This window comes from Oncorhynchus kisutch, linkage group LG15 (genome assembly GCF_002021735.2).
Source record: "Oncorhynchus kisutch isolate 150728-3 linkage group LG15, Okis_V2, whole genome shotgun sequence".
NCBI lineage: Eukaryota > Metazoa > Chordata > Actinopteri > Salmoniformes > Salmonidae > Oncorhynchus > Oncorhynchus kisutch.
The window spans coordinates 29156032-29169918 of NC_034188.2; the positions used below are offsets into that span (position 1 = coordinate 29156032).

Here is a 13887-nt window from a genome sequence, read left to right on the forward strand (position 1 = left end):
AAATTATAATATTTGACTTTTGATGCTTAGGTATATTTGAGGAATTACAGTTACTTTTGATACTTAAGTGTATTTAAAACCAAACACTTTAAATACTTTTACTCAAGTAGTATTTTACTGGGTGACTCACTTTTACTTGAGTCATTTTCTATTAAGGTATCTGAACTTTTACTCAAGTATGACAATTGGGTACTTTTTCCACCACTGACCATCTCTGAGGGTGCTACAACGTCATGCACAACAGTGCAGTTAGCTACCTAGCTATTCCCAATTTCTGGAAGCTAGCTAGCCTACTTTCTATTTGTATGTCTTGACTGGATGGCTTGTTTTTCTGTCTCTTCTGTTGCTAACTATGTATTTCCTTTTTAATGACCTTTACAAAAGAAACATTTGCAGGCACAAGGTGTTCTGAACCTTAGGTTCTGCATGCAAAAACACTGCTGGGACAGTGACCCTGCCAATCATACCATTCTACCTACCCCAGCTTGATCTCCAAAGTCTCCAAAACAGAGTGTACCACTGGCAGCACATGGGAAACTGAGGATCCAGGTAATGGCAGCTATGAGGAGGATGCACAATGTCAAATATTAGAGCAAGGATGGGCAACTGGGCATTTGGCCCCCTTTTGTAGGACAGCGGACCAAAAAATAAAAGTGTTTTATTTTTTTTAGGAACTCAGTTGAGTATCAACTTACTATTGAGAGTTAGAGTAATAGAATATACAAGGTGTAATTTTGAAATTTGGTTGCGCATCAGCAGTCACTCAATTAGCTCATGTTAGTGGTACGCAGACCCACGAGCCACTGCGGCCCCTAATGAGTTTAGTTTTTTGTGGCCCCCACACACATCAAAGTTTCCCATCCCTGTATTGGAGTGACCGCTCTAACAATGGAAGTACATGTCCTCAAAGATGGAATGCAGGTGGGAGGAGGCGAAATCAGGTGGGACCATTCTAGCCAAAGAGAGGTCATATGTATGTCAGCCATACATACATACAGAGAGAGAGAGAACTCATCTTTGTATCTGTACAATTATAGTGCCTGTGACAGCATGGGCAGAGCCATTGAGGCTGTCTCCATTTTAAAGTAGTACATTTTCTTCTTCATTGGCTGATTGCTCCCAGTTCAGTAGTTGACTACTTTAAAATGGTGGAAGCCCTTAATGACAATGTCCATCCTGAAATGTCTTATTGGATAATCATGATGAGACCTCTATCTCTATGACAACAGGCAAAACTCCAATATCAAGTCGTTTTCAGGTAAGTTGCCAAAATGTCACGTGCGTCCACTTATGTCTGTGCATTTGTAACAACCTAACCATTACAAAACTTATATTCAATCAAATAAGCCTCACGTAGCAAATTAGAAAGCTTTTTTGAAAACAATATATTCTCCCACCAGAGGGGTATTTGCATCAAACTGACATTTATTGCTAAAAAAGGCTTTGCTTGGTGACGTAGTGTACATTACAACAATCGTTGCTGTTAAATTCCCATGTACCGAATAAAAAATAGAAGTTAAATGGGTTTCCATCGCATTTTCAACTCTACTGATGTTTTTTTTTCAGTATACAGTGCAGTTGTAGCTTACATGAGGAAATTATTATGGACAAAAGAGCAAGATTTTTTGTTGTTTTTGTGACAAACAAACAAAACACAAACCAAGAGACATTTTACCCCCCCCTCTCATATGCACAAAAAGCTTATGTCTCTCAAAATGTGTGCAATTGTGTTTACATCCCTGTTAGTGAGCATTTCTTCTTTGCCAAGATAATCCATCCACCTGACAGGCTGTGGCATATCAACATGCTGATTAAAGAGCATGATTATTACACAGGTGCACCTTGCGCTTGAGACAATAAAAGGTCACTCTAAAGTGTGCAGTTTAGTCACACAAATGTGCCAGGAGTACCCTGGGGGCAGAGCATACAGACAGGGGTTGAGTTTATGTTCATCTGGAAAAGTTGTTTAGGAGTCGCATAACACGTGGCAAAATTGTAGTGAGTCATTTGGGTTCCTGATGAGAATATGATGTTGGACCAGACAGTACTCCAGTTAATAACTACTGCTGTTATATCTTTGTTCCATTGTTAATAGATTGGTAATATGTTGGTTTGAAGAGGAATATATACCATGCTGGTTCGGGACAAGGTAGCGCGTCCTGTTCACCGGACGTGCTACCTTGTCTCGAACATGCTGTTTTCGACTCTCTCTCTCTCTCTCTCTCTCTCTCTCGCTACCACACCTGCTGTCTCTAACTCTAAATAATCGACTATGAAAAGCCAACTGAACATTTACTCCTGAGGTGCTGACCTGTTGCACCCTCTACAGCCACTGTGATTATTATTATTTGATCATGCTGGTCATCTATGAACGTTTGAACATCTTGGTCATGTACTGTTATAATCTCCACCCGGCACAGCCAGAAGAGGACTGGCCTCCCCTCAGAGCCTGGTTCCTCTCTAGGTTTCTTCCTAGGTTCCTGCTTTTCAAGGGAGTTTTTCATAGCCACCGTGCTTCTACATCTGCATTGCTTGCTCTTTGGGGTTTTAGGCTGTGTTTCTGTACAGCACTTTGTGACATCGGCTGATGTAAAAATGGCTTTATAAATACCTTTGATTGATATATATAATTTGGAGACTGCCCTTACCCTTGCCATTATTATTTTGTGGATAGGATGAGATGATCAGATCCCCAACGAACTCCATAAGCACTTAGAGCAGAACAAAGCTGCAATTAAAATTAAAACCAGGCAGATGGTATTGCTTTTTCATGTCTTGGAACGCATGTAGGTTTCAACTGTCCACAATGTCAGAGAGAGTATGAATTCCCCCCTCAAGCTGGAAAACATATAGGCTGGCCACCCAAAAGGAGACTGTCATTATTAAACAATGGCATATTTTTTTTATTTAACCTTTATTTAACTAGGCAAGTCAGTTAAAAACAAATTGTTATTTACAGTGATGCCTACCAAAAGGCCTCCTGCGTGGACAGGGGCTGGGATTGAAAATAAAATAAATAATATGGGGGTGATTAATAATATATTTGCAATTGTTCCCCACTGAACGCCATACTGTAAGCATTTGCGTGATGATAGGGTCAAAGGTGAGTTTAGCTTTTTTGATTGAGATGTTGAAATATACCAGATCTTGGAGCCTGTACGGCTTTGCTATATACTCCTCCAGGGGGCGCCAGGCCACTGGGTCTAAACCACACACGTATTGGGCGCAGAATAAATATACGTTTTATTTGTCAAACGGCAGCCAAGCGTCGATCATAATATCACCAGAATAAGACACTCGATATTTATTGAAAAGATGCATCAAGCTCATCACTGTTCACCATCCTGTGAAGTTCATCACAACATATTTAATCTGAAGCCTAATAAACTGCATGCTTTCCTGAGTTCCTGGGAGGACCGCACAACATATCATTGGTAACTCCCAAGTTTACTTCGATATTATTGTTGTTATATAAATAGTTGTGCATAAAGGCTTTCCACCGCCATTTCCCGCACACCTCATTTTACCGACAAAAAAATATCCCAGCTTGTCTAGACTATTTTTTTGTCTACATTTGGAAAGTTAACTGACAAATTCGTTGTTTCTATCCGGATTGTCGTGACATTTTGTTTCCGACATGTTACTTTTACTCTCAGATTTTGGGCGGAGTAATCAAATCAAATTATGTTGGTCACATACACATGGTTAGCAGATGTTAATGCGAGTGTAGTGAAATGCTTGTGCTTCTGGTTCCAGCAGTGCAGAAATATCTAACAAGTAAATCAAACAATTCCCCAACAACTACCTAATACACACAAATCTAAAAGGGCTCAATGAGAATATGTACATTTAAATATATGGATAAGCGATGACCGAGCGGCATAGGAAAGGTGCAACTAGATATCATATGCATATACTGTATTATATACTTTGAGTAATGTAAGATATGTAAACATTATTAAAGTGGCATTGTTAATGTGACTAGTGATCAATTTGTTAAAGTGGCCAGTGATTGGGTCTCTATGTAGGCAGCAGTCTCTCTGCTGAGTTAAGTGATTGCTGTTTAGCAGTCTGATGTTCTTGATAGAAGCTATTCTTCAGTCTCTCGGTCAAGGCTTTGATGCGCCTGTACTGACCTCGCCTTTTGGATGGTAGTGGTGTGAATTGGCAGTGGCTCCAGTGGTTGTTGTCTTTGATGATCTTTTTTGCCTTCCTGTGACATCGGGTGCTATAGGTGTCATGGAGGGCAGATAGTTTGCCCCCGGTGATGCGTTGTGCAGACCTTGCGGTTGAGGGCAGAGCAGTTGCCATACCAGGCTATGATACAGTCTGACAGGATGCTCTATCGACAGGATGTGGATCTGTAGAAGTTAGTCAGGGTTTTGGGTGACAAGCCAAATTTCTTCAGCCTCCTGAGGTTGAAGAGGTGCTGTTGCGCCTTCTTCACCACACTGTCTGTGGGTGGACCATTTAAGTTTGTCGTTGATGTGTACACTGAGGAACTTGAAACTTTCTCCACTGCTGTCCCTTCGATGTAGATAGGGGGGTGCTCCCTTTGCTGTTTCCTGAGTCCACGATCATCTCCTTTGTTTTGTTGACGTTGAGTGAGAGGTTATTTTTCTGACACCACACTCCGAGTGCCCTCACCTCCTTGTAGGCTGTCTCGTCGTTGTTGGTAATCAAGCCCACTACTGTTGTGTCGTCTGCAAACTTGATGATTGAGTTGGAGGTGTGCATGGCCATGCAGTCGTGGGTGAACAGGGAGTACAGGAGGGGCATGAGCACGCACCCTTGTGGGGCCCCAGTGTTGAGGGTCAGCGAGGGGGAGATGTTGTTTACTACCTTCACCACCTGGTGGCAGCCTGTCAGAAAGACCTGGACCCAATTGCTCAAGGTGAGGTTGAGACCCAGGGCCTCCAGCTTGATGATGAGCTTGGAGGGTACTATGGTGTTGAATACTGAGCTGTAGTTAGTGAACAGCATTCTTACATAGGTATTCCTTTTATCCAGATGGGATAGGGCAGTGTGATGGAGATTGCATCGTCTGTGGACCTGTTAGGGCGGTATGCAAACTGAAGTGGGTCTAGGGTGGCCAGTAAGGTGGAGGTGATATGATACTTTATTAGTCTCTCAAAGCACTTCATGATGACAGAAGCGAGTGCTACGGGGCGGTAGTCATTTACAGTTGAAGTCGGAAATTTACACACACTTAGGTTGGAGTCATTAAAATTAGTTTTTTTCAACCACTCCACAAATTTCCTGTTAACAAACTGTAGTTTTGGCAAGTCGGTTAGGACATATACTTTGTGCATGACACAAGTCATTTTTTCAACAATTGTTTACATACAGATTATTTCACTGTATCACAATTCCAGTGGGTCAGAAGTTTACATACACTAAGTTGACTGTTCCTTTAAACAGCTTGGGAAATTCCAGAAAATGACATCATGGCTTTAGAAGCTTCTGATAGGCTAATTGATATAATTTGAGTCAATTGGAGGTGTACCTGTGGATGCATTTCAAGGCCTACCTTCAAACTCAGTGCCTCTTTGCTTGACATCATGGGAAAATCTAAAGAAATCAGCCAAGACCTCAGAAAACAAATTATAGACCTCCACAAGTCTGGTTCATCCTTGGGAGAAATTTCAAACGCCTGAAGGTACCACGTTCATCTGTACAAACAATAGTACGCAAGTATATAGGACCACTCAGTTGGGACCACGCAGCTGTCATACCACTCAGGAAGGAGATGTGTTCTGTCTCCTAGAGATGAATGTACTTTGGTGCGAAAAGTGGAAATCAATCACAGAACAACAGCAAAATACCTTGCGAAGAAGCTGGAGGAAACAGGTACAACAGTATCTATATCCACAGTAAAACGAGTCCTATATCGACATATCCTGAAAGGCCGCTCAGCAAGGAAGAAGCCACTGCTCCAAAACCGCCATAAAAAAGCCAGACTATGGTTTGCAACTGCACATGGAGACAAAGATCGTACTTTTTGAAGAAATGTCCTCTGGTCTGAGGAAACAAAAATATAACTGTTTGGCCATCATGTTGTGGGGGTTCTTTGCTGCAGGAGGGACTGGTGCACTTCACAAAATAGATGGCATCATGAGGGAGGAAAATTATGTGGATATATTGAAGCAACATCTCAAGACATCAGTCAGGAAGTTAAAGCTTGGTCGCAAATGGGTCTTCCAAACGGACAATGACCACAAGCATATTTCCTAAATTGTGGCAAAATGGCTTAAGGACAAAGTCAAGGTATTGGAGTGTCCATCACAAAGCCTTGACCTCAATCTGATAGAACATTTGTGGGCAGAACTGAAAAAGCATGTGTGAGCAAGGAGACCTACAAACCAGACTCAGTTATACCAGCTCTGTCAGGAGGAATGGGCCAAAATTCACCAAACCTATTGTGGGAAGCTTGTGGGAGGCTACTCAAAACGTGCGACCCAAGTTAATCAAATTAAAGGCAATGCTACCAATTACTAATTGAGTGTATGTAAACTTCTGACCCACTGGGAATGTGATGAAAGAAATACAAGCTGAAATAAATCTTTCTACTATTATTCTGACATTTCACATTCTTAAAATAAAGTGGTGATCCTAACTGACCTAAGACAGGTAATTTTTACTAGGATTAAATGTCAGGAATTGTGAAAAACTGAATTTAAATGTATTTGGCTAAGATGTATCTAAACTTCAGATTTCAACTGTAGTTCAGTTACCTTTGCCTTCTTGGATACAGGAACAATGGTGGCCATCTTGAAGCATGTGGGGAAAGCAGACTGGGATAGGGAGAGATTGAATATATCCATAAACACACCAGCCAGTAAAACCTCTTTCTACCTTTCTGACAATGTCCAATATGTATGGGTGGATCCATTTAGGTTTTAAGCACTTTTTGACCACACCCCTTTTGATTTCAACAAACTTTCCATACTCTTTCTTATCTTATATATAATATGTATGTTGTATCTTAACTGATGGCGGTCACAAGACAAACACCCCAGATGATGTAAAATAGGGTCTAAGCTACAAGATATGCGGAAAATGGAAACAAATCTGAGTTTGACCTTAAAGGTTAAATTACAATTTTTATTAAAAAACTTTTTTTTAACTCAACCGTTTTATCTTTTCCAGTGATGCAGACATGGATATGTCGTCGTATGGTCGTGTATGCAAAATGGGTCAACTCTTAATCATCTACTGATCTCTAGCTTCATTGACTTTTTGGATTGAAATCTAACAATTTGCTGTAATTGTTCTGCTTTTCTCTATGCAACAGGCTCCTCTGCTGTCAAAGAGAGAGAGGAGGATCTCAAGCAGTGACAAGCTGGTGAATGTCTTATAGGACCTACTAGAATCCCATGGTGAGAGATGGACTGAGGATCTGAGAGACGATATGCATCACGGTGGCCAGTGCCACGGAGACTTGGTGGTCTTAGGGGGCAAACACTTTTTCTCAGCCAGTATGGAAGAAAACAGGTATGCTATAGTATAGCATACAAACTGTTATCATATTGATACAGGCCTAATTTTACGTTCTGTATGAGTTTAGTGTGTGTGTGTGTGTTTATTCCAATGCATCTGTTACAGGTCCAGATTTGTGGCCAGCAGTGGCCCAAGCACTGGGTGCAGAACATTTGGCAAAGAATGCTTGAATCTCCAAGGATGGATTAAGAACTCCGGTAGTGACCATGCTAGTTGGAGAGGACAGCTGGGTGACACATGTAGACAACAATATCAGGTAATGATTCCTTTAACCCTTTCAATGACATCACTATCAGTATTCTTTTTAAAAAATGGTACCAGAAGTGTTACTTTGTAGTCTCAATGGAATAGTTGCATGTTATGTACTCCTTGTCCAATTGTTTTGTCATGTTTTACAACTTTCTTTGAGGGGTGAGTTTGATGTGACCAGGTGCGCATGTTCTCTGCTGGCAACATCACAGAGAAGCTCAGGGTTGCCTCATTCAACTGCAGTGGGGAGACTGTGGTGGATTTATATGCAGGTAAGTAAATACATCTTGTATATATCTGTGTATATTATCCATGAATTACAGAAAATATTCATAATCTATGCATAATTTAGCACTACAGGATTATATTGTTATTCCTTATATTGTTATTCTTTATTAGGTATTGGCTACTTAACTATCCCATTCTTGGTGCATGCGGGGGCCAGCCATGTTCATGGTTGTGAGTGGAACCCAGATGCCGTGGAAGCCCTGCAAAGAAACTTGGGAGTTAAATGGACTGTGGCATCACTGCACCGACCACAAGAGACAACCGGCAAGTAAGGAACAACATCTTTATACTGGAGATCAGAACTCAACCAGTTTATGTGATCTGAGAATAATCGTTTTTTTTTTTTTTTCAGGATCCCATTGTGTAACCTGGCTGACCGGGTGAATTTGGGTCCAGCTCTGCGGGTGGCTGGCCTGTTGCCTGTCGACTACTGAGGAAAAGGACCGGTGGCATGTTGCAAATTCACCAGAATGTTACCGCACCACTTCATATTACAGACTGTGACACTTCCTCTGTTCCTGTCATGGAGAGAGTGGGCATTTCTGGAGGAGACCAAGAAGAGGTGTCTCCTAAGGGGAGTGACAGAGAAGTTTGGGGTGCCTGGACAAAGGACACAGCCATCCACATTGCCTCTCTACTGCAGGACATCACTCTGGACTGGCGTCCAGCACATTGAGCATGTCAAGTCATACGCACCTCACATTCACCATGTAGTACTATTCTTAGAATGCAGGCCACTCTGAGGAGACAAAAGACAGGACTGTAGCATGACTCTTATTTGTGTAGTCGTACCAGTGGCGGACTGGGACCGAAAATCGCCCCTTTCTAACACACCAGCCCATTTTTTTTCACCTTGAGGCCCCCAATATTAGCTAGATAATGAGAATTTTGTGCTAAAAACCCAAATTAGACAGGCCCACTAGGCAAATGACCAGTCCATCTGGCGTACTCTGCCATTTGTGGCTATTAATAAATTGTTGCACACTAATTTAAATGAATCAGAATGTGTTTTAAAAAAAAAGAAAAACATGGTTTATAGGTTTATACAATGTGAAAATTAAACTGGTGTTTACCGGTTGTTGTACAACTGATTTTACAAATGTTTATACATGCAATGACTCTGGCTGCTTTGTGTGATGTACACTGCTCAAAAAAATAAAGGGAACACTTAAACAACACAATGTAACTCCCACGTCAATCACACTTCTACGAAATCAAACTGTCCACTTAGGAAGCAACACTGATTGACAATCAATTTCACATGCTGTGGTGCAAATGGAATAGACAACAGGTGGAAATTATAGGCAATTAGCAAGACACCCCCAATAAAGGAGTGGTTCTACAGGTGGGGACCACAGACCACTTCTCAGTTCCTATGCTTCCTGGCTGATGTTTTGGTCACTTTTGAATGCTGGCGGTGCTTTCACTCTAGTGGTAGCACGAGACGGAGTCTACAACCCACACAAGTGGCTCAGGTAGTGCAGCTCATCTAGGATGGCACATCAATGTGAGCTGTGGCAAGAAGGTTTGCTGTGTCTGTCAGCGTAGTGTCCAGAGCATGGTGGCGCTACCAGAAGACAGGCCAGTACATCAGTAGACGTGGAGGAGGCAGTAGGAGAGCAACAACCCAGCAGCAGGACCGCTACCTCTGCCTTTGTGCAAGGAGGAGCAGGAGGAGCACTGCCAGAGCTCTGCAAAATGACCTCCAGCAAGCCACAAATGTGTCTGCTCAAACGGTCAGAAACCGACTCCATGAGGGTGGTATGAGGGCCCGACGTCCACAGGTGGGGGTTGAGCTTACAGCCCAACACCGTGCAGGACGTTTGGCATTTGCCAGAGAACACCAAGATTGGCAAATTCGCCACTGGTGCCCTGTGCTCTTCACAGATGAAAGCAGGTTCACACTGAGCACACGTGACAGACGTGACAGAGTCTGGAGACGCCGTGTAGAACGTTCTGCTGCCTGCAACATCCTCCAGCATGACCGGTTTGGCAGTGGGTCAGTCATGGTGTGGGGTGGCATTTCTTTGGGGGGCCGCACAGCCCTCCATGTGCTCGCCAGAGGTAGCCTGACTGCCATTAGGTACCGAGATGAGATTCTCAGACCCCTTGTGAGACCATATGCTGGTGCGGTTGGCCCTGGGTTCCTCCTAATGCAAGACAATGCTAGACCTCATGTGGCTGGAGTGTGTCAGCAGTTCCTGCAAGAGGAAGGCATTAATGCTATGGACTGGCCTGCCCGTTCCCCAGACCTGAATCCAATTGAGCACATCTGGGACATCATGTCTCGCTCCATCCACCAACGCCACGTTGCACCACAGACTGTCCAGGATTTGGCGGATGCTTTAGTCCAGGTCTGTGAGGAGATCCCTCAGGAGACCATCCACCACCTCATCAGGAGCATGCCTAGGCATTGTAGAGAGGTCATACAGGCACGTGGAGGCCACACACACTACTGAGCCTCATTTTGACTTGTTTTAAGGACATTACATCAAAGTTGGATCAGCCTGTAGTGTGGTTTTCCACTTTAATTTTGAGTTTGACTCCAAATCCAGACCTCCATGGGTTGATAAATTTGATTTCCATTGATAATTTGTGTGTGATTTTGTTGTCAGCACATTCAACTATGTAAAGAAAAAAGTATTTAATAAGAATATTTCATTCATTCAGATCTAGGATGTGTTATTTTAGTGTTCCCTTTATTTTTTTGAGCAGTGTATTTTTGTCTCTACCTTCTTGCACGTTGTGCTGTTGTCTGTGCCCAGTAATGTTTGTTCCATGTTTTGTGCTGCTGCCATGTTGTGTTGCTACCATGCTGTGTTGTCATGTGTTGCTGCCATGCTGTGTTGTCATGTGTTGCTGCCATGCTGTGTTGTCATGTGTTGCTGCCATGCTATGTTGTTGTCTTGGGTCTCTCTTTCAGTAGTGTTGTGTTGTCACTCTTGTCATGATGTGTGTTTTGTCCTATATTTGCATTTCTTACAAAAAAATGTTATCCCAGCCTCATCCCCGCAGGAGGCTTTTTGCCTTTTGGTAGGCTGTCATTGTAAATAAAAATGTGTTCTTAACTGACTTGCCAAGTATAGTAGCCTGTATGATGCCTCTCTGGGGACACATTTGTAAAATGTCTTTATAAATATTGTAACCATAGGAATAAATATTTGCATAAAATGAGGGCTACTAAGCCTACTGTATAATCACACACACAAAATAATGTTTTTTTTCTTCAATAGTTAACTTGAAATTCTTGATTTACCATTATTGGACATTATTCAAACGAATACCCCTCACAAATACACCGACTGGGATATTCTGTAATGATGTCAGTGATCACTGTGCAATTGCTTGTGTTAAAAATACAAAAATGACCAAAGCCAAACCCCGTTAAATTGTTTAAATACATTTTAGACAGTTTGATGAGCAAGCGTTCCTACATGATCTGTACCACAATATTGACAGAGTAAGTCTGATTCCCAATGTTGACACTGCCGGGGACTATTTTTATATGAAATTTGTGTCAATTTGTAATAAGCATCCCCCTGTGAAGAAATATAGATTCAGTGGAAGGGACAATCCCTGCTTTTCAGATATATGAATTCATTAGAAAGAGAAATATCTCTTGGGCTCAAGCTAGACATACAAATTCTCCTGTTGACTGGGCCTCCTTCAGAGCGCTAAGAAACAAATGCACAGGATTGATCAGGAAGTCCAAATCAGATTACTATTTAAATGCAGTCACAGAGAACCTAAACAAACCTACCATGTTCTGGAAGCTAATCAAATCAGTGTCAGGTTCTAATGTATCCTCTGGCCTTCCTGACCATTTAATGATGGATTCTAATGAAGTGAAGGATAAAGCAGATATTGTAGGGTTTTTTAACAAGCACTTCATATCTGCTGGTTCAGTTTTTAATAATGGTGGGGCCCAGGCCTCTAATGTAAGCTCTGTTACAGTCAGCTATGATATGGGCTCTCATGTGAACCATTTTAACTTTGAGCCTGTTTCTTATACTGAGGTCTATAAAGCACTAAAGACAATAGACACTAAAAAGTCTGCAGGTCCAGACAATCTGGATCCCTACCTCTTAAAGATACCAGCTGGTACTATTACTGAGCCTGTGGCTCATATTTTCAACTTGAGTCTCTTGACCAATTCCATACCCAGCATTTGGAAATCAGCTTATGTTCTCCCACTGCTAAAGGGTGGAGATCCCTCAGATGCTAATAACTATGGTCCTATCTCTAAACTCCCTATCCTGGCCAAAGTCTATGACTCCCTAGTGAACTCAGTTAAAAAACTTCTTAATTGAAAAGAACATACTGAGCGGGGTTCAGTCTGGCTTTAGATCTGGGCACATCACCACAACTGCAGCTATTGCAGTGACAAATGATCATTAATGGATTTGATAAAAAGCAACATTGTGCTGCTCTGTTTGTGGATTTATCAAAGGCCTTTGATTCAGTTGACCATGAATTGTTGCTAGCTAGAATCAGAAACATTGGTCAGAGTGAAGGGGCAGAAAATTGTTTTTCTTTCTGACAGAACACAATGTGTATATACTGACAATCACAAGTCTAGCTTTCTTGAGATTAATAGAGGTGTGCCCCAGGGTTCCATTTTAGCTCCTGTGTTGTTCTATATTTTTTATTAATGATTTGGGAAATGGGATGCAACCAGCAAAGTTACATCTATATGCAGATGATACATATATCCATGTGCTCCTTCTCTGGTTCAGGCTGTTGAAGAGCTCCAGACTGCTTTTCAGTCACTATCGTCTCAAACTGGTCTTGAATGTACAAAAAACTAAATGAATGACCTTTACCAGAGCTAGAACTTTGCCAGAGAACATTAGCATTGTCACATCTGGTGGCTTATCCATTGAAAAAGTATCATCCTACAAAAACCTAGGTATTTGGTTGGATGACAAGTTGTCCTTTAATGTTCATGTGGATAATCTTGTGACAAATCTTACATTGAAATTGGGTTTTTATTTTCGTAATAAGGCTTGCTTCCCTCTTATGGCTAGAAAGAAGCTTGTTCAGGCCACTTTTCTCTCTGTAAATTGATTATGGTGACTTGTTGTATATGCATGCAACCTCCTCCGTCTTACAGAGACTGGACTCTGTTTATCATGCATCCTTGTGCTTTATTACAAATGCCAAGTCACTCCCCCACCATTGCACATTGTACCAAATGGTAGGTTGGACCTCACTTTATATGCACATAAAGATACATTTGTATGTGTTTATCTACAAAGCCCTTTTGGGTCAACTCCCTCTTTACCTCTGAAGTCTGGTCTCCTTCACCACCAGCAGTTACCATACCCGGTCTGCTAGATGGTTGCTAGTTTTAAAGTCCCCAGGACATTCACAGTATTAGGCAAGACTGACTTCTCTTCTTGTGCACCAGAGGCATGGAATAGTCTACAATCCATGCTTCATCTAGATATGTTAGTGCCACTGAATGAATTTAAAATGTTGATGGGAGACTGTTACAGAGGAGTGTAAATGCTTTTTTTTTAGGCTGGATCATGTTGTATTGTATTGTTGTATGTTTTAAATATGTAATGTATTGATTGTTGCTGCCTTCAAGGTCTCCCTTTGAAAAAGAGACTATGGGTCTCAATGGGCTTTACCTGGTTAAATAAAGTTTAAATAAATCAAATTAAATGCATTTTTGCTGCTCATTATTTCCATAATCTAATAGTACTCGACAGAATGCATTATTTACACAATTATTTGAACGGGGTTTGATTATTTACTTGTGGAAACTATTGGTAATAATGAATTGGCACTGCTTCTGCCGTTCTCAGAGAATTGGGGAAATAGAGCAGAGGAAATGCACCTGTT

The 13887-nt window shown here is 41.7% G+C and overlaps 1 protein-coding gene across 1 annotated transcript; it reads left to right on the top strand.

Annotated features, from left to right (window-relative positions):
- The first annotated feature begins 233 nt into the window (after nt 1–233).
- On the top strand, nt 234–9215 carry tyw2 (tRNA wybutosine-synthesizing protein 2). The gene is given in 13 exon segments (XM_031791394.1): nt 234–248; nt 397–440; nt 442–511; nt 7361–7453; nt 7455–7494; nt 7606–7756; nt 7910–7934; nt 7937–8021; nt 8149–8252; nt 8254–8301; nt 8364–8427; nt 8430–8688; nt 8690–9215. Coding segments are annotated over 13 exon segments (1089 nt in total). The 3' UTR covers nt 8781–9215.
- The last annotated feature ends 4672 nt before the right edge of the window (nt 9216–13887 follow it).